General features: G+C 44.9%; 1 protein-coding gene across 4 annotated transcripts in view; it reads right to left on the bottom strand.

Moving 5' to 3' along the window:
• LOC144823532 (uncharacterized) overlaps positions 1-19,511 on the bottom strand; it is a 1,119,534-nt gene that overhangs the window by 206,814 nt on the left and 893,209 nt on the right. The window contains exon 9 of one of the 4 annotated variants that reach the window (XM_078682129.1): positions 16,209-16,263. The exons of the other annotated variants lie outside the window; for them this stretch is intronic. Coding sequence (XP_078538255.1) covers positions 16,253-16,263 — 11 coding nt within the window. The 3' untranslated portion in view covers positions 16,209-16,252. Of the gene's footprint in view, positions 1-16,208; positions 16,264-19,511 lie in introns of those variants that run through there. 4 annotated transcript variants of the gene reach the window in all.

Raw genomic sequence — 19,511 nt, 5'->3', positions numbered from 1 at the left:
GAGTGTAGTAAGATTGTACTTCTGTGAGTCTTGGATCTAGAATTAGTTTGCGTGTGGTCCCCGGAAGGGGATATTGAATTTACCATGGGTAGATCGGTGATGGGATGTGAATCATGTGTAATTTTCCCGTGAGTACCCGGCCAGGCCTGATTATCTTTGTCTATTTTTGTTATATGTTGTGTCTCTTTAACTGCTACCTCCAAGTTGGTTACTCTATTGGCCAGGGACTGTAGGGCCTCAACCAGGGTACTACGAAGATTATCTATACCCTTCGTGAGGTTTTCAATTGCAGTGATATTGCGCTCTGTTAGGGTGGCATGATTAATTTTGCCAGGTTTTTATTAATCCTACAGGGAGCCATTTGTACAGCGGATTGTTTCGCCTTGGGCCTTTTTCTGTTAGGGGGGTCCTTGGGAGGGCTTATGTAAATAGTGCTAGTATTTGTAGTTGGGTTACTATCACCCCCACCATGCTTATGGGATTCTTAGGGCGTTTATTCGGGGGTTGTGCATCTGCTTCCTCATCTGAGGAACTCGCTTCAATCTCCACTAATAGTTGTTGTACGCAACCATTTTTTACTCTAACCTGTGTGTGATTTTCTCTCGGGGGTGCATTCTGAGATTGTATAGGTGCTGTGGGTTCTACATCAAGATTTCCTGGCTCTTTCCCTAGGGTCTCTTCCACGTTAGTAATCTGTTTTTCTAACACACCCATAGCTCCCACCAGATATGAAAGCAATGAAGACTGTCCCCCAGTTTGTAAGTCTTGTGGACCCTTAATCTCAGCGTGGGTCTTCTTTCTTTTACTCATAATTATGTCCCGTGCAAGGGCTTCCCGAAGTGGCCAATAGTCACTTATTTAAGCCAGTCCCCACAATTTTGCAAGAATACATAAACAGTACAATACCAGTTCTTGGGTGAGATGTTAAGTAATGGGCCCAGCCTGGCCTCCTTTGGGCTCTGACGGGCGCGGACGGGCCCGCCCTTGGCCCGTGCTTCACCCGGGCATGCCTGTGCGCATCCCACGCTACGGGAGGGCTTAGGTGCTTTAAAGACCCTCCCGGCGCTGTTTTCTGATGCGGCAGAGGTGCGACGCTGAAGGATTCTCGGGGATGTGGTCCCCTTCCAAATCCTGGCGTGCTGGAGGTAGTGGCGCCCAACAACAGTTTCTCACGGGGTCAGCAGCCCACTACGCCGGCCACACGATTGACCCCGTCTTCTCCTCCAGCAAGCACATCTCCTTCAGCCACTCCACCGGACTACACTGGACAGATCACAGCTGCGTCCACTTCAACTTCAGGAGAACCACGACTCACCACTACTCGCAACAGGTCCCCCGCAGAAGCTGGAGCAAGATCACCGCCGACCAGCTCACCACCACCCTCAGCCAGAACCCGCCCACCAACACGACCTCAACAAAGCAGCCCGCAACCTCACAAAGTGGCTCACCAACTGCGCCGACGAACTCGCACCACTGAAGAATCCTCCCAGCAGACCCGGCAGCAGGAAAGCCTCGTGGTTTACCAACGACCTCAAAAACTCCAAGAAAACCTGCCTCACCCTCGAGAAAGACTGGCGCCACGACCAGACAACAGAAAACATGACAGCCCTCAAGAAGGCCACCCGCAAACACCACCAGCTGATCCGCACCACCAAGAAGACAACATTCAAAGAATGACGGGACAACAACATCCACAACAGCAAGGAACTCTTCAGCATCGTTAAAGAGCTCTCCAAACCCCAGAGCCTGCAACAACGTCATCACACCCGCGCAAGACCTCTGCGACTCTCTCGCCTCGTTCTTTCACCGCAACATCGCCGACATACACAACAGCTTCGGCGCACTGAACACGCACCCAACCACCGAACCAGCGACCCCCACCACCACCCTCTGCACCTGGACCCCTGTCAGCACCGAAGACACCACCCGCCTGATGAACACCATCCACTCCGGCTCGCCTACCGACCCCTGCCCACACCACATCTTCAACAAAGCCGACTCCATCATCGCACCCCAACTCTGGAACATCATCAACAGCTCCTTCGCATCCGCCACCTTTCCGGAGAGTTGGAAACATGCCGAGCTGAGCGCCCTCCTGAAGAAACCCACCGCGGACCCCACGGACCTCAAGAACGTCCCCCCCATCTCGCTCCTCCCCTTTCCAGCCAAAGTCATCGAGAAGACCGTCAACAGACAACTCTCCGCCTTCCTCGAGACCAACGGATCCCTCGACCCCTCACAGTCCGGTTTCCGAGCAAACCACAGCACCGAGACCGCCCTCATCGCAGCCACCGACGACATCAGGTCCCTGCTCGACAACGGAGAAACTGCTGCCCTCATCCTCCTGGACCTCTCAGCAGCCTTCGACACCGTATGCCACCGCACCCTGATACAACGCCTCAGCAACACCGGAATCCAAGGAGCAGCACTGGAGTGGATCATCTCATTCCTCACCGGAAGAACCCAGAGAGTCCGCCTCCCCCCGTTCCGACCTGCGGCCACCGAAGTCATCTGCGGCGTTCTGCAAGGATCCTCACTCAGCCCCACCCTCTTCAACGTCTACATGAGCCCTCTCGCAGCCATCGCTCGCCAACACAACCTGAACATCATCTCCTACGCCGACGACACCCAGCTGATCCACTCCCTCACCAACGACCCCGCCACCGCCAAAGCCAACCTCCAGGAAGGAATGAAAGACGTCGCAGAATGGATGAAGATCAGCCGTCTGAAACTGAACTCAGAAAAGACGGAAGTCCTCATCCTTGGACCATCTCCCTTTCCCTGGGCGACTCCTGGTGGCCCCCTGCCCTGGGCACCGCACCCAAGCCAACGGACCACGCACGCACTTCATCCTGGACTCCTCCCTCACGATGACCAAGCAAGTGAACGCCGTCTCGTCATCCTGCTTCAACACCCTGCGCATGTTCCGAAAGATCTTCCGTTGGATCCCCACCGAAACCAGGAAGACGGTCACCCAGGCCCTCGTCACAAGCCGTCTGGACTACGGGAACACCCTCTACGCTGGAACCACAGCCAAACTCCAGAAAAGACTCCAGCGCATTCAGAACGCCTCAGCATGACTCATCCTGGACATCCCTCGCCACAGCCACATCTCTGGCCACCTGAAAGACCTGCACTGGCTCCCCGTCAACAAGAGGATCACGTTCAGACTCCTCACCCAAGCACACAAGGCCCTCCACGACACAGGCCCGAAGTGCCTCAACAGCCGCCTCACATTCTACACACCCACCCGCCAGCTCCGATCCGCCAGCCTCGCCCTCGCCTCCGTCCCACGATTTCGGAAATCCACCTTCGGAGGATAATCCTTCTCCTACCTGGCAGCCAAGACATGGAACTCCCTCCCCACTCACCTACAGCTGACCCTGGACCATCTCTCCTTCAGGAAACAACTCAAGACCTGGCTGTTCGAGCAGTAGCGACCCCCCCTCCCCTCAGCGCCTTGAGACCCGTACGGGTGAGTAGCGCGCTATACAAATTTTATTGATTGATTGATTGATTGATTGCAACAGCAGATCACCCAAGGTAAGGCAGCAAAGTGGCGGAAACGGTCCCGCGCTGCGGGAGGGCTCAGGTGCTTTTAAGCCCCTCCCGGCGCTGTTTTCTGATGCGGCAGAGGCACGACGATGAAGCATTCTGGGGGATGTGGTCCCCTTCCGAGTCCCGGCGTGCTGGAGGTAGTGGCGCCCAACAACAGTTTCTCACGGGGTCAGCAGCCCATCCGGCGGCAAACAACAGCAGATCACCCAAGGTAAGGCAGCAAAGTGGCGAAAACAGTCCCCACTGTATTTCCCATCATTAATTTGCAAAGGGAATGGCATTGCTCTCTACCTTCTCTCTACTTTCTCTCTCATTCAATCAACTCTTAAGAGCATCCCATTGCCCAGCAGACACAGACAAGGGCTGTTTTGTGCTGTTAAGGCCAAGAAAGGCCTTGGACCAGAACCCCTGGTTCACTGAAACATACAGTATAGGGCACTTTTCACATACTGCCAATCTCCACAATCACAGCCAGACCCAAACACTAACATAACGATTATACAACACAAAGATAAAACCTTGTGCACATTCAACTAACTAATACGTTCACTCAAACTACTCAATATACATTAAAAGTCATGCACTTCTGATATGGTCGACTGTCTAAACCAGCTGGAAGGTCCAGCAATAACAGGAAACAGGGATCATCCTTGTTTGTTGATCAGGAGGGCATTGTCTACCACGTTTAAGGTAGTGGTGCGTGATTTGAAAGCAGACTGGTAGTCGTGCAGGGAATGGTTAGCATTAATGTGATCTTGGGGTTGAAAATAGAATGCTTTTTCAATGATTGCGCTGAAGAATTGTAGGTGAGGGATGAGCCGGTAGTTGGCGAGGTCATCAGGGTCTACTGTAGGGTTTTTATGAGTAGAAAGATCGAACCTGTCTTGAGAAATTCTGGGAAGATGCCTTGAGTGAGGGAGGCATTAACAATGGTGGAGACGGGTGGGAGAGAGTCCACAGAGACAGCTTGGATGAAGAATGAGGTAGGACATCATTCAAAGAGAGAAGGAAATCCCATAACAGTGATGCAACAACTAAAATGCACACCTTCCTCTCTAAGCGCCAGTTACAAAGACTACAAAGAAACATACAAGATCTGATTCCCTTCATAATCCATAGATTTGGCATGAATGCTGCTAAAGTGACCTTAAATTATAACATAACATGGGCCTAGTAGAGCTAAATAGACTCAATTGAAATGTTCAACTAAAGAAAGTGTTTTAAATCATGCACACACACTCTTCCAATATTAGAAGTAACATCAGTGTTCAAGTGGATTTCACAAAGAAAGACACTGATGAAACCCTAACCATAGCAAACACGTGTTTCGTTTAGGCTGGTAATCTGACATGGAACATTTTCGAGAATAAAAATGTTTAAAAGGGAAACAATACAGATTAATGAGGACCAGAAGGGTAATCTTATTCCCATTAAAGTATTAAATAATACCGGAAAATATTATGTACCTGAGAGAAATACTACAGAGGATTGTAACGAATTATATTATGAGAATATCCTTGTAGATAGCGAACACACCCGATTAGAAGCATACCCATAAATTGCAAATAGCGTTCTCAGAGAAATAGTGTACCACATTATTTGAAATATGGATTCACATAATATGGTTCTATGTATATGTTTATGTGAATATTACTTGGTGTTTAGACTCACACCAGAATAGGTTACATTGTTTGGGAGTCTCACCCATGGTGTTCTCATTTGCAGATCACTATAGTTGTACTTGCTCATACCTTCAACCTTTAAATTTTGATGGGGGCTAGTAAAGTGAGTACACATTTCTGCTTTAAAATTTAATATTATATAACCTAAGGTTACACACTACCGTACTAATAGGGACCACTCTTTTGTGCCCACCCAGCAGATTCTTAGACAGATGGCTTCAATGTCTTGATGAGACCCAGAGTCCTTCTAGGGTCAAAATGCCAATGACATAAGTATGAATTGTCTGTGTTTGGATCATGTGAATTCCATGAATTTTAATGGAGTCTTTTACTGAATTGTTATACACCTGTGTGAACTCTGTGAACACTATTGCCCACTTCATGTCTTTTTATGGGAAGAAAATGTCTATTTCCAATATACTGGGGAGATGCAAGTGTAACTTACTGGTACACATTTTCGGAATTAAACCTATGGAACCGATTGGTTTTATAATTCCAAAACATATGTACATCACATGGTATCTCAGGAATATGTACTTGAGATTATTATATTTATTTCCTGTGGAATACTGGGTTTACATAAACTCAACATTGATCAAAGTAAAATGCAGGAGCTCTGCACGAGTGCTTATTATGAGAAACAGTGAAGATTGGAATGATCTTTTTTTGCACGGTGTACCCCAAGAGTTTTGGCTTGATAATTTTGCTTACTGTAGAACATGTGCATTTGTATACCCCTTATTGTCAGAAGTAACTCCCCAACAGCTCCCAAAGTAGAGTTTTGTGGGTGCCAGTGCACCCCTCCACTCTAAAACTAAAAAAGCCCCAGGTGATGGAGTCTTTGGGGTGCTAAAGGCTCAGGGAGGGTGGCTATATGACCCCTCCCCTGATAAAAGCCAACAACCCTAGGGAATTGGGTCCCTAGGGCCTTTAAAGGCTCAGGGAGGGTGTCCGAGAACATTCCACCCCCCCATTAATAATAAAAAAAGGTGCAAAGGGAGGGGGTCATCGAAGCTTGTAAAAGCCTGGTAGGGGGCCCCCCTCCCCTTTAACAATAAAACGGACCAAGGTGATGGGGTCCCTAGGGCTTGTAAAGTTTCAGGGATGGGGGACCGAACAAACCTCTCCCCATAAAAAAAATGGCCCCAGGGGAAGGGGTCCCAAAAGCCTGTAAAGACATGGGGAGAGATGTCGCCCCCCAATCCCATATAATTATAGGAAAAGGTTTGTCCCAGGTTGGCACCAGGACACAACAAATATTATTAAGTGAGGGTCAGGATCCACTCATTTATTATTTACTGATCATTGATGGAGCGCCCCATATTTTCCTGCAAGCGTTTGTTTGTTTATATTCTACGGGCACCACCATGCTGTTTTAATGTGGTGAGGGACTTCAGTTACTGGGCAGTGCAACTGCAACATAAAAAAAAAATATTTAGACTCCTAGTCATTAAATCCATGACCAAGGACACTTTACCCTATTTTGTTTTTTAAAGGTCTATGCTCTACAGCAGGAGTGCAAGGCCCTCTTGTGGTCGTTTTTAGGACTACATTTTATGGGCTGCAAATGTTAAAGGAAAGACTCAGAGACCTGTTGGTTTTGTTGAAAAGAAAAAAAAACAATATGTCTCTGAGTCTTTCTTTTAACAAGTTTTCAGATCACAAAAGGCAATAATAAAAAATTATGTTAAAAGAAAGACAGATGTTTTTTGTTAAAACCGTCTTAGTGTATTTAATAATCACGACTATTAAACATTGCTTTGTGTCAATTATTAAAATATGCATTTGATTTGAAAATATTGGTGATTTTTGGAAAAAGATGATTCATCTGATATATATATAAATATATACACACACATATATATATATATATATATGCTCATCCCTTGAGCCAGTAGGCTCACTGCTTCTTTTATTTGCGGTGCTGACTCTTTGACAAAGTCATTAATTGTGCCCCAGTGCGGCCAGGACCTGCAAGACCAACCACACGCTGCACCTTAATTTATCGAGCGCAGCATGGGGTTGCTTGACTTTCATGGGCTAGATGCAGGATTTGTGCAACCGGCCAAATGCTGTGCCTGCCTTCAGCTGTGCACGGTGTGGGGTTGGTTTTACATGTGGTGATAGAATATTACTGAAAAAACAAAAGTTAAAGTCACGCTATGGTTAAGAATTGTAATTATGTCTTACTTTAAATTTAAAACAAACTTAAAAATTCACTGAATAAACCAAATGTTAAAGTAACTTTACAGTAGGTGAACATTTGTTTCAGTGATAACATAACATTTAAACTAAAAAAGACCCACTGAAATTCATGTGTTATAGTTATTTCAAATAATTACAACTTGTGCACTAAGGTAACCATAACACGCACCCTACCCAACTGATGAATTTCAGTGTTTTTCTAAATTTTGAAGTGTTATATTGTCAATGAAATTTCAGCTAAATATAAAATTACTTTTAGCTTTGTTTTGTTCAGTGAATTCATATAATTCACCGAATTATATATATATATGTGTGTATATATATATATATATATATATATATATATATATATATCCCAAAACTATATCCTGAAATGCGATTTAGAAAAGGATTGTCCGGGCCAGCTTTTTGCATGAAGACGAGCTTTATTCAGGCTCCACTCGACGCGTTTCGAGGACGAACCTCTTGTTCACGAGCCTACACACATATATATATATATATATATATATATATATATATATATATCCAACCCGCCTTTACTTCTTTCTGTGCTCGAACAGACAAGCGTGGACCCGGTCTTTTTAGTGCAATATTGCCAATGCCGCCATAACGCGTTATATATATATATAGTGTTCTGCACCTGGTAGCTTTGATTTTTGAACGTGATTTCGCCCTCACGCTGGTGGAAAATAGCACCCGTCCAGGAGTTCGGCAGGCTGGGTGAGACTTGGAAGCTTTGATGTAATTACTGCCTGAATCGCTAATTTGGTGAAGTATTCTTTACGAGGTCTGGTCCGACCCCGACACACGCACCGGCTGTGAAACAGAGCGCATTTCTTTTTAAAGGACAATTTGGTGAATATTAACAAATATATATACATATGTATTTATTTTTGTCACTGAAAAAGCATTAGAAATTCACTGAAAAAAACAAAGGTTACAGGCAGGTTATAGTTATTCTCAGATTTCACTCATACAAAATCATAGAAAATTCAGCAGTTATAGTAACCTGAGCTAACTATAACTTATACCTCTGCAATGCACTGCTTATGACCTTACATATTACATCACTTATGACAAGGTCGGTCAGTGACATCAGTGATGACATCATTGATTACATCATCCATTGAGTGTAAGTATTTTCTAAGAGTGTATGATTGTTATACAGATATACAAAGTTACTACCAAAGTCAAATTAGTATACTAGGTGTACTACTAGTGAGTGATACTATTTCTAACATATTTTATGTGAATGGCTGTGTGACTGTGTGTATTGGAGGGCGAGTGGCTGTCTGAGTGGCTATTTAGGCATGTGAGTTGCTGTATTAGTGGGTGTGTGAGGAGCACGTGAGTGAGTATGTGGCTGTGCGAGTGGCTGTATTAGTGAGTAAATGGCTGTGTCTGTGGATGTATGGGTGAGTGAGTGGCTGTGTGAGTGACTGTAAGGGTGGGTAAGTGGGTCTGTGAGTGACTGTATGGGTGAGGTGAGTAACCGGGTGTGTTAGTGGCTGTATGGGAGAGTGAGTGTCTATTTGAGTTGGTGTTTGCTTAAGCGAGTTGGTGTGTGAGTGGCTGTATTGGAGAGTAATTCCCTGTATGAATGGCTGTATGGGTGTGAGCAGTTGCGGGAGTACTTGTATGAATGTGTGAATGGGTATGTAAGTGGTTGGGAGGGTGTGCATGAGTGTGTGTGTATGGGTGAGTGAGTAAATGTGTTATGAGGCTGTATACGTGGGTGAGTGTGCGTTGAGAGACATGGGTGAGGGAGTGGGTATGTGAGTCGTTGTATAGGTGGCTGAATGAGTGTATGAGTAGCTAAATGGGTTTGTGTGTGATTGTGTGAGTAGCTGTATGGGTGAGTGGAAGGTTGTGTGAGTTTCTGAGCAAGTAAGTGGGTATATGAGTGGCTCTATGAATGAGTGAGTGGTTTTGTGAGAAATTGTATTGTCCTGTGATTGGGTATGTAAGTGGTTATGCGGGTCTGTGAGTGGCTGTATGAGTGAGTGAGAAGGTGTGTGAGTAGCTGTATGGGTGACTGGCTCAGTGAGTGAGTGGCTATAAGGGTATATGAGTGGGTGTGTTAGTGTCTATATGTTCATATAACTGGATGTGTGAGTGGCTTTATTGGTGAGAGTCAGTGTATGGATGACTGGATGAGTGAGCTAGTGGTTATGTGAGTGGCTGTATGAGTGAATGGATGTGTGAGTGGCTCTATGGATCAATAAGTGGGTGTGTGAGTACGTGTATGTGTCTGTGAATGGGTATGTGAGTAGTTGAGTTGGAGAGGGTGTATGAGATGTTGTATAGGGGTGTGAGTGGGTGTGTGAGCGGTTCTGTGAAAGATGCCATCAGCAATGTCATTTGAGATGTCATCAGTGATGTCACTGACCATGTCATGAGTGATGGAATATGTGAGGTCATAAAGAGTGCATTTGGGGAGCATAAGTTATAGTTAGCTCAGGTAACTATAACTGCGGAATTTCTATGGTTTCATATATGTGAAATCTGAGCCTAACTAAAACGCCTCTATAACCTTCAGTTTTTGCAGTGATTGTCTAAGGTTTTTTTTTAAATTCTAGTTTCTAACTATACAGTTGCTATAACCTTTATTTTGTAGGTACATTTTTAAGGTTTTTAAAATTTAATTTTCTAACTGTAACCAGTAACATTTGATAGTGAGGGAGTGCATTAGTGTCTATTTCGGTCTGTGAGTGGGTGTGACAGTATCTCACTGGATATGTAAGTGGGTGCATGAGTGTCTGAGTGGGTCTGTGAGTGGGTGTCAGAGTGTCTGAGGGGGTTTGTGAATGCCTCCCTAAGTGTGTGTCAGTCTGAGTGAGTGCATGAGTGGGTCTGTAAGTGGGTACAAGTCTCTGAGTGAGTCAGTGAGTGGTTATGTAAGTCTGTGAGTGGGTCTGTGAGTGAGTACACGTGGGTCTGAGTGAGTGCATGAGTCTGAGTGGGTCTGTGAGTCAGTGCAAGAGTCTTTGGGCCTGTAAGTGGGTGTGTGAGTCAGTGAGTAGGCGTGTGGGTCTGTGATTGAGTACATGAGTATCTGAGTGGGTCTGTGGTCGAGTGCATGAGTTTCTGAGTGAATCTGTGAGTGCATGAGTCTCTGAGTAGGTCTGTGTGTGCATGAGTCTCAGAGAAGGTATGTGAGTGATTGTGTGAGTTTCTGAGTGAGTATGCTAGTGGGTGCGTGGGTTCCAGAGTGGGTCTATGAGTGGGTGCATGTCTCTGAAATGGGTCAATGAGTGGGTACATGAGTGTCTGAGTCGATCTGTGAGTCAGTGCATGAGTCCCTCAGTGAGTCTCTGAAAGAATGCATGTGTATGAGTGGGTATGAGAGTGAGTGCGTGAGTCATCGACTGGGTCTGTGAGTGGGTGCATGAGTCCGATTGGGTCTGTGAGTGGGTGCATGAGTTTGTGAGTGGGTTTGTGAGTGGGTGTATGAGTATCTCAGTGGGTCTGTGAGTGGGTACATAATTCTCTGAGTGGGTCCGTGAGTGAGGGTGTAAGTGTCTGAGTGCTCTCTGCTTTGCCTTTCCTGCTAATTTTTCTGCCTCTGTATTGCCTTTCCTGATAGTTTTCTGCCCTCTGTTTTGCCCTCTTCTGCTCTGTTTTACGTTTCCTTTACTGCTCGTTTTTCTGCTTTATGTTTTACCTTTTTCTCCTGGTTTTTCTACTCTCTGTTTGATATTTCTTGCTCTTTTTCCTGCCCTGCTTTTTCTGCTATCTTTTCTGCTCTGTCCTCTGCATAGGTGAGGAGGGCTCTGCGCCCCCTCTCCCTAGGCCGATTTTGGCCCCAGGGACCCCATACACTGGCCTTAACTATTTGGGAGAAGGGGTCACGCAGCCCCCGCTCCAAATCCCCGAGGCCCGGCTTTAACTGAATGGGGAGAGAGGCACGCTGTCCCCCTCCCTGGGCCAATTGAGGCATTAGGAACCCCATCCCCCAGGGCCTGGCCATAATTCAATAGGGAATGGGGACATATGCCCGCAATTTCCTGGGCCGATTTCGGCCATGGGAACCCCATTCCCGGCCAGATCTCCTGTGTGCCCCCCTAGGGCACCCAATTTGCAGCATGGGGACTATGGGGGGAGCCGCAAGGCCCCCAAGGACCCATCCGACTCCCAGCCTCCTGCAAGAGCCAGCATTGCTATTGCACACAGGGAGCTGCTGGCTGGAAATGCAGCGCCCTCTGTGAAAGAGCAGTAGTTTCATCTCCTTCCCTGCCGAAACCTCCGCATCCAGCGGACGGGAGCCCTTTGACAATTCCCGCCTACGGGAACCAAAGTGTTTGCTTTTGCGTGGCCGGAGCTATCAGCTCCTGCCAAGCAAAAGTAAACATTTATGTCTGGGGTGGGCACCCCGGGACACAGCTGGAGCCTGCCCAGGTGGTCCCCAGAGCCACATATAGTTCCAGGAGGGGGGGTCAGCGCAGCCCCCCTCCTTTTCTTTTCCGGGCAGGCCCGGGGTAGTGGTGGTCCCCAGTGCCCAATATGGCTTGGGGGGGGGGGGCTTGTGCAGCCCTTATCCCATTGTTTTAAAAATCTTTGGCCCTGGGGGGTCCGTTGGGGCCCCACCATTCGTTTTTTTTAGCCCTAGGGAGGAGGTGGTCCCCAGGGCTTGTACAGTCTCAGAAGTGGGGTCCGGTGCACCCCCTCTTTAAAAAAAAAAAATTAAGCCCTGGGGAGATGGTGGTTACTGTGGCTCCAAGAGCCTTAGAACTGGGGCTCCATGAACCCCCTCCTTTTTGAAACAATGCCTCCAGAACCCGGCCCACTCTGGGGCCATTTCCAAAACAAACGCAGGAGCCCAAGCTTGTTTTTTTATTTTTTTTTATATTTTATTGGATTACTGGAACTGCCGCAATTTTCACCCACATTTATTTTAAAAATGCTCTTTTACCTTGTCGGAGTCCCTCTTAGACCCCAACACTAGAGATAAGGGGTCAGAATATTCCTACCCTGACCCATTTTCCTTTTTATTTTAACCTTTTTTCAGGGATGCGGCTGAAGCCAAGTCCCAAGATGGCTGCCTACAGTTTCTGCTTAAAGTGTTGGCAGCCAAGCAGATCTCTGCACGAGATTCATGGAGCCTTCACGTCCCTAGATATACCAATTTGAAATTCTTTCAGTAAGTCAAATACTGGAGAACGGATTAACACCAAATAATAAAAAACGGTTCTTTCTCGGACAAGACCTAGATTCCTGCAAAATTTCGGGTTTGAAACATGAAATGCATGACTAGGCATGTCTTCTTTCTGTGCTACCAATCATAATTTATCTGCTTGAAGTAGCCACAGCATCTAGGGCTGATTTTAAGCAAGTTGTCAATATTTTTTCCATCTCTACCAGATTGCTGCTCTCTTTTGATACTGTTCTGGTAGGTGTTTCATTAACTCTCCTATATCTTCCCAATGTTGATAGGCGTGGTGGTTGAGTAATGCATTTGAATTTTCAATGCGCCATTGGTTTGCTGCACTCCTATCTATCTTTTGGTGGATAACATCCATCCTCTTACTCTGCTTATCTGGAGGTGGGCCTGTTGTGCTTGGTACATTTGCTCTAATCCTAGCAGTGGATGTCATGATAGAATCTGTTGGGACTGTACCCTTAATGCAATTTGGGTCCTTAGAAGAATGTTTATATTTCTTCTCTGCTCGAAGAGTAACTGCTCTGCATGTGACAGGCTCTTTAAAAGGAATTAAAGGCGGCACAATGTCTTTGACGCTTTTCTCCCCTGACTCTGTTACTGTTAAGCTCTTAGAAGGGATTCAATATTGTTTTAAACTTTAGTTTAAGTCCTTTTCCTTTTGTAAAAGACTAGCCATTTTGGCCTTGAGCCTTCCCTTCTTGTTCTCTATCTCTGACGCTTGTTGTTCATCGTCAAGTATTTCGGGTTTTTCCTTCATTGTCGAAGAGTCTGTTGAACGATGTCTCTCCGATTTTGATTGCTCCTGTTTTGACCTTGATGCATCTTTTCCTCGACCATCCTTCGACGCCTTGGATTGATCACGGGTCTTTACCGCTGCGGTGTCCTTTTTGAACGATCTGAGGTTACTCTTCTCTCTGGACACAGCTGCGGTCATCGAGTGCTTTGACGCACAGTTTCCCTTTGAACTCTTCAAAAGTCAATTTTTCGGGACTCTCCTGAGTTTTTTTAGGTTATTTTAGTTCTCAAGAAGTCTTCTTGCCCCCTTGTGTCATGACGCCCATGATCTGTATGTCGGTCTCTGTCTCCCTTTTTGGAACTTCAGCAACATTTTCCTCCTCGTCGCTTGAGAGGCCCAAGTCATGTAGAAACGGTGGTGGATGTTGGCCCTGCATGTTGTAGTGGGATCTGCCTCTCTCGCATCCTCATAGTTTTTGGGGTGAACACCGAGCATGTGTTGAAGTCCTCACTTCAATGGTCTACTGGCAGGCAGAGATTGTAGACCAGATGTTGGTCCTTCTGGGCAAACTTGTCATGGCAATTCTTACAGAACTGGAACAGTGGTTTCCCCATCACCACACACAGGGAGCCCCCTGTTTGTGCATTCTCCGGATTCATCGAAGAGGGCCCTCACTTCTCCTTAAAATATTCTCCAGTACCTCTACTGATGTTTACTTCCCTCCAGTCGACCTCCAATAGGGCTTTTTTTAAAAGAAATTTCTCTTCTAATTGTTGGAGCTCCTTCAGCATATGTTCAGACCCAACGGCTGTAAAAAAAGAATCTGAAGATGGTGACCAAAGAAGGGTACTTCAGGAGGATGCACAACAACGTCACTAGGGGACACCAAATGGAGAGACATCAACACCCACCAACAACAAAAAGAGTGGAAGGACAAAAAACATTTTTAAGAAGAATTCCGAACCTAACCACTAGATGGAGGAATAATGCACACATGTAAATCCAGAATAGATACATGCTGCAAAAATGCTACTTACCCTGTAGTCATCTGTTCATAGTGGTGGTGCTCACTCAGTCTCCTCTCCAGATGCGCATGTGATGATTCAAATTTCTATATTGCACTTCCTCGCACCATTGCATAATGCACCTCATCTCTCATTCACATTTCATACAGCCTCTCATCTGCTGTGCAGAAAACAATCTAATATGGAGTCGGTGGCATGCGTAATGTATGTCGAAAGGAGGAGTCACACTTCTTGTGACTCAAGAACTTTTTAAAAAGAAAAACAACTTGCACATTTCTGAGTTTAACATTAGATGGCAGGAGCATGCTTAGTATGTGGGTCAACATTCACACACGCTATAAACACTAGTGGGGGCTGAGAATAAAAGGGGGGGTCCCAAAACGTGTTTTCCCATGCAATTTTCCATAGAAACCGTTCATCGCGGCTACAGCCCGAACTGCTGAACGGAATTACACCACATTTGGCAAAGTGCTAGTCCTTGGTTCAGACTTGTGCCTTTTGCTAAAATGGTGTAAATCCGTTCAGTAGTTCCTGAGAAAATTACAATTACAAGTACATATATATCTATGGCCTCAGTGGATCCGCGCATCCTGCACGCACTCTAAGCGCACTGACCCGATCACGCGCTGAAGGCTAATTGGTTGTCAAGTGGTTGTCAACATTCGAAACCAGGAAGTGCTGGCAGCCATTTTGTGCCTCGGTAGAAGCGAGGTTTTAGAAGTCAGTGGAACAAGTGTGCAAAACGTATAAAGGGGGCAGGGTAGAAATATCTTGGCCCTCTATACCTGCTTAGAGGGTCCCACAACGCCTCCCAGGGCCCCCCAATTTTTTTTTCTTCTAAAAACAGCAAAGTGCGCTTAGGGTGCGCGGATCATCCGGTAAACAAAGAAATAAAACAAAGCGCAGGCTTTAATAATTAGCTACCGGGGGGGGGCAAATGTTTTACATTTTATGGGGTCCCAGAGGGGCTTCCTAGTTCCGGGGATCGCTACCCTCCGGGGCTAAAACATTAATGGGTGGCAGGGGTGGCTCAACCGCCACTCCACCAGCAAAATAGATAGGTGGGGGGGTCAAAGGCCCGCTACCCCTGGGGCTTTTTAAAAAATGTTTGAGGGGGCACAAAGGCCCCTCCAGTCCCGGGGACCGCCACTGCTGTTTGCTATGGCTCCCTGGTGTGCCCGCGTTGGGTGCACGACTACAAGGGGGAAAAAAAGTAATATTTTTCAGATATACATGAAGCTTATGTTTTTAGATTGTGGGTGGCTCTAAAAAGAGCCCTTGTGTTTATTGAGAGATTTTGGTACTTATAAGTAAGTACCTATGCAGAGTCTAAAGTTGATGAGGAAGACTCTGTTACCCTCATCTGTAAAATGTACACCATCTGTCCTATAGATGCCATCCATATTGAAATGCAGATTGTTGTGGTAAATTGACCCCATCCTATAATCTCGGAGAAAAGCAGAACCAGATTTATTGACATATTACCTAGCTTTCTCAATCTGTGGAAAAAATGTATAGGACCAGTTCCATTTTTGCCTTTGGCATATGTTAGAATACATAAAGGCAGTTTGGGGGAAAAGTGACATCAATTCTACAAAGGTGTCCTTCATAAGCATTTTCGGACCTACCCCAGTCAAAGTGCCTAGGTCATTGCCATCACAGTGCACAATTATGAGGTCAGGGTGTTGGAGATGTAAAAAGGATTTAACCAATGGCAACAATTGGCGCCAATTTAACCCTCTCTGTCCAATCCATTTAATATCTACATTTGGCAAACCTAGGTCTTTGTCAATGGCTTTATTTTCTGCGTACCTTTGGCTCCAGAAAATATAGCTGTGTCCCATAATCCACACTCTAAGCATTTTGAAAGGAGGTCTGGATGCACTCAGATGGTCTCTGTAAATGAAATGTCAGTTGGAAAAGTAAGATTTTTCTAAAATGGTGGATAAGGTGCAGTTTTGAAAAACGAATAGAAATGATTGGCTGTTTAAAAACATTCTAGTCTGAAAAGTAGGGTGCATGTTTCTGTTTTTTAAAAGCATATTTCTTATTGATTAAGAAAAACTGTTTGAATGGAACATTACATTAGATAAGGTGATATTTTGAAAAGTCAAGCAGACTTGCTGTTTGGATTAGCAACATTGTGTGCTGAACTTGTGACCTGTGTGGTGAGTTGAGTGTTCCATGTAATGTTACCTAGGTAACAGGCAGTAAGCAGATTGGGGTAGGGTTCAAACGTATGTCAATTGGAAAGGGCTGACATGTGTAACCAATAGAAATATGTGTTAGTTTTCGAGTTAATGTGGGAAGCAATATGATTTGATATTTACATGTATATGTATGCAGAATGAGAGGGAAACTTTGCCTTTTTGGTTTTGCTGAGTAGTACAGTACAGAGATTCTGTATAAGAAAATCTGGTGTGTTGCTGACATTCTTCTTAATCTACAAATCAATTTGAAAGGTAAATTAGTAATTTGTGAGGAGGTTTATGTGGTTTTTGTTTTTAATATAATTAATGTGTTTTTCCTGGTAAAATCCAGGTAGTAGTGTTGCTTGTCTAGACTTACATTGTGAGATTTACAAGCCTCTTGCGATGCCAGTGTATCACTTTGTGTGATGCACCGGTGGCGTAGCCTGCTAAGGGATATTTACAATCACAGGTAAAGTGACCCTCCGTGACTTAACCTATGCTTGTAAATATCGCCCTTGCTCACACAACACTTTGCCTGTTAAGAGCCTGACATGGGTGTTGCTGTGGATGTTCCCACACAGCACCCATTTCTACTGAAGCATTTACAGATTTATGAGAAATCGTAAAACTGGAAATGCGTCAGTTTGCTGCGTCAGTATAGGGGTGGCGTAGGCAAGAGAAACGAGAAGAAATGTTTTCATTTGTCCTCGTTTTTTCCTCTTTCAAAGCGTGCTGAATTCTACAGCACGCTTTGACAGAGGAAAATGCGTGCAGTGATTGCTTTTGTGCAGGAAGGGGACCTTTCATTCAGAAAAGCAATCTCCCATGGCGCAGGCATCCTTGCACCATGGTGCAATGGTGGCTGCGCCGAAGCATGGCAGCTGTTTCTGCGCTAGCGCAGGGGAGACCACAGGAATGCAAAATATCATTGTACATATGTCGCATTCCTGTGCTCTGAAAGTGCCACATCGTGGCGCAGCTAAAGGGTTTGCAGTGCCGTGCTGCGGCACTTTCTTGTAGATCTGCTCCGTGGGGTGTGTGCAGTCAGCTCACTGGTTGCAGACTAGTAAATGTTTTTTGGTAAAGTGAAAGGATGCTGTTATTTGTCTAGAATCACACTGTGAATCAGTGTGTATTTGGGAAATTTTGAGAGAAGCATTTGAGTACCTCATGCGTTTGCAGGCATATAAGTGCTTAAAAGTTTTTATTGTTGTTAAGTTATGAAGTATCAATCCACCTCCCATATTTAACATGCTTAAGACTACTTCAGAGCACATGTTAGGATCCTGCATAAACCGCAATTAGCAAGAGTTTTGGTATCGCTCCTGAAGTGCAGGGTTACCTTGTAAATACAACGCTATTGTCGTACTTCCCTCTTCTATGTTCTATTATCATAGGAAAACCTACCTTACCTTTGGGAACGCCTACATTGCAACTCATTGGCGATGCATGGCTAGTCGTTACCAAACCGGCTGCTAACATGCGTTAATGCATCTTATTGTCACCTAGTAAATAGGGCGATATAATTTTCACTACATTTTCTTTTTTAAATGCGGCGAAATGGCACTTCTTAATATGCCGTCAAGTTTGCTATGACAGACCTGGAACCTCGACTCTGACCCTGCTATAGCAAATAGCAGTGTTTTGGGGTAGGCATTCCGAGACACAGTAGGAGCCGGAGTTGTGTTCCCCAAGAACCTCGACTGCTCAAGAATGGGGACCACGCGGCCTCTCTCCTACAATATAAAAAGCCCCGGAGGGTGGTGATCACCGGGGCTTAGAGGGACCTTTGAGCCTTCCAACCCCTTGTTTTCCAAAGCCTCGAAGAGTAGTGGTTCCCGGAGCTGGACGGGGCCTTTAAGCCCCTCCTACCCAAGTATTTTACTGGGGAGTACCTTTGAGTCCCCCCACACTTTTTTTTGTAGCACCGAGGAATGGCGGTCCCCGGGCTACAGTGCCCCTGTGAACCCCAATCAACTGTAATATTTTAGAGTCCAGGATTTTGCCCTCCCCAGGTAGCTAATTTTTAAACAAGCACAGGAGCCCGTACTTACTTTCACACTTGTATTTAAGGTATAACAATTCCTCTGTCAGTATCTATATAGAATGTGTTTGCATAGTAATAAAAAAGTATAATTTATAAGATTAGTAATATACTTTTATTTATGTTTATTTTTTACAGATATTGTTTATCATCATTAAAATAAAGTTATCATGCCTGAAAAATGTAGAAAGGGAAAAAGAGAGCTAAAGGACAGTTACTTGAAGAAAACTCAACAACAATTATTGGATGAGCAACATAATGTGGCCAAAAAGAGAAAATCTTCTGGTGAGATTACTAAGAAGTTTATTAAAAATGTTTCTAGACCGAAAAAGAATGTTCAGAATGTTGAAACCAGTGACAGCGCTTCAACCACAAAAAAAATACGAAATATTAGGAAAGGAAAAAAAGCAAATGTAGAATCAAAACATTCGACTTATGGTAAAATAAGAGAAAATCAGTATAAAGAGATATGACATTTTTTTTATAATAGAGTAGTACATAATTTGCTGAAAGATTTGAAGAAATATAAAAAGAGATCACTATTTTATAAAAAGAAGCATATTGAATCCATTGTTGCAAAGGCTTTTGAAGTTAAAAGAAAACTTTATTTTAGTTTTAAACAGAATTCGATCACTAGATAAACCAATCCATTCAACGAAGGCCAAAAGTAAGAGGAAAAGAGTAATTAATAGAACTCATTTTTGTGATTTTTTTTGGGTGAATGGAAACACAGTTCAAGTTCAGAGCCTTTCTTTAATGAAGAGAGTTATTTTCAGAAGAATGATTTGTTGCATGCAGTTGACACCAGTGGTCGATCTTATAAGGTTAGAAATGGTTGTCCAATTGACAAAGAAAAAATGGTTCCCAGAAATGCAGAAGAAGTGATAGCTGATGAAGTTCTAGGCAGA

This window comes from Lissotriton helveticus, chromosome 3_1, assembly GCF_964261635.1.
Source record: "Lissotriton helveticus chromosome 3_1, aLisHel1.1, whole genome shotgun sequence".
Lineage (NCBI taxonomy): Eukaryota > Metazoa > Chordata > Amphibia > Caudata > Salamandridae > Lissotriton > Lissotriton helveticus.
The sequence above is the reverse complement of the archived record's forward strand: the minus strand, read 5'-3'. Positions and strand labels throughout refer to the sequence as shown.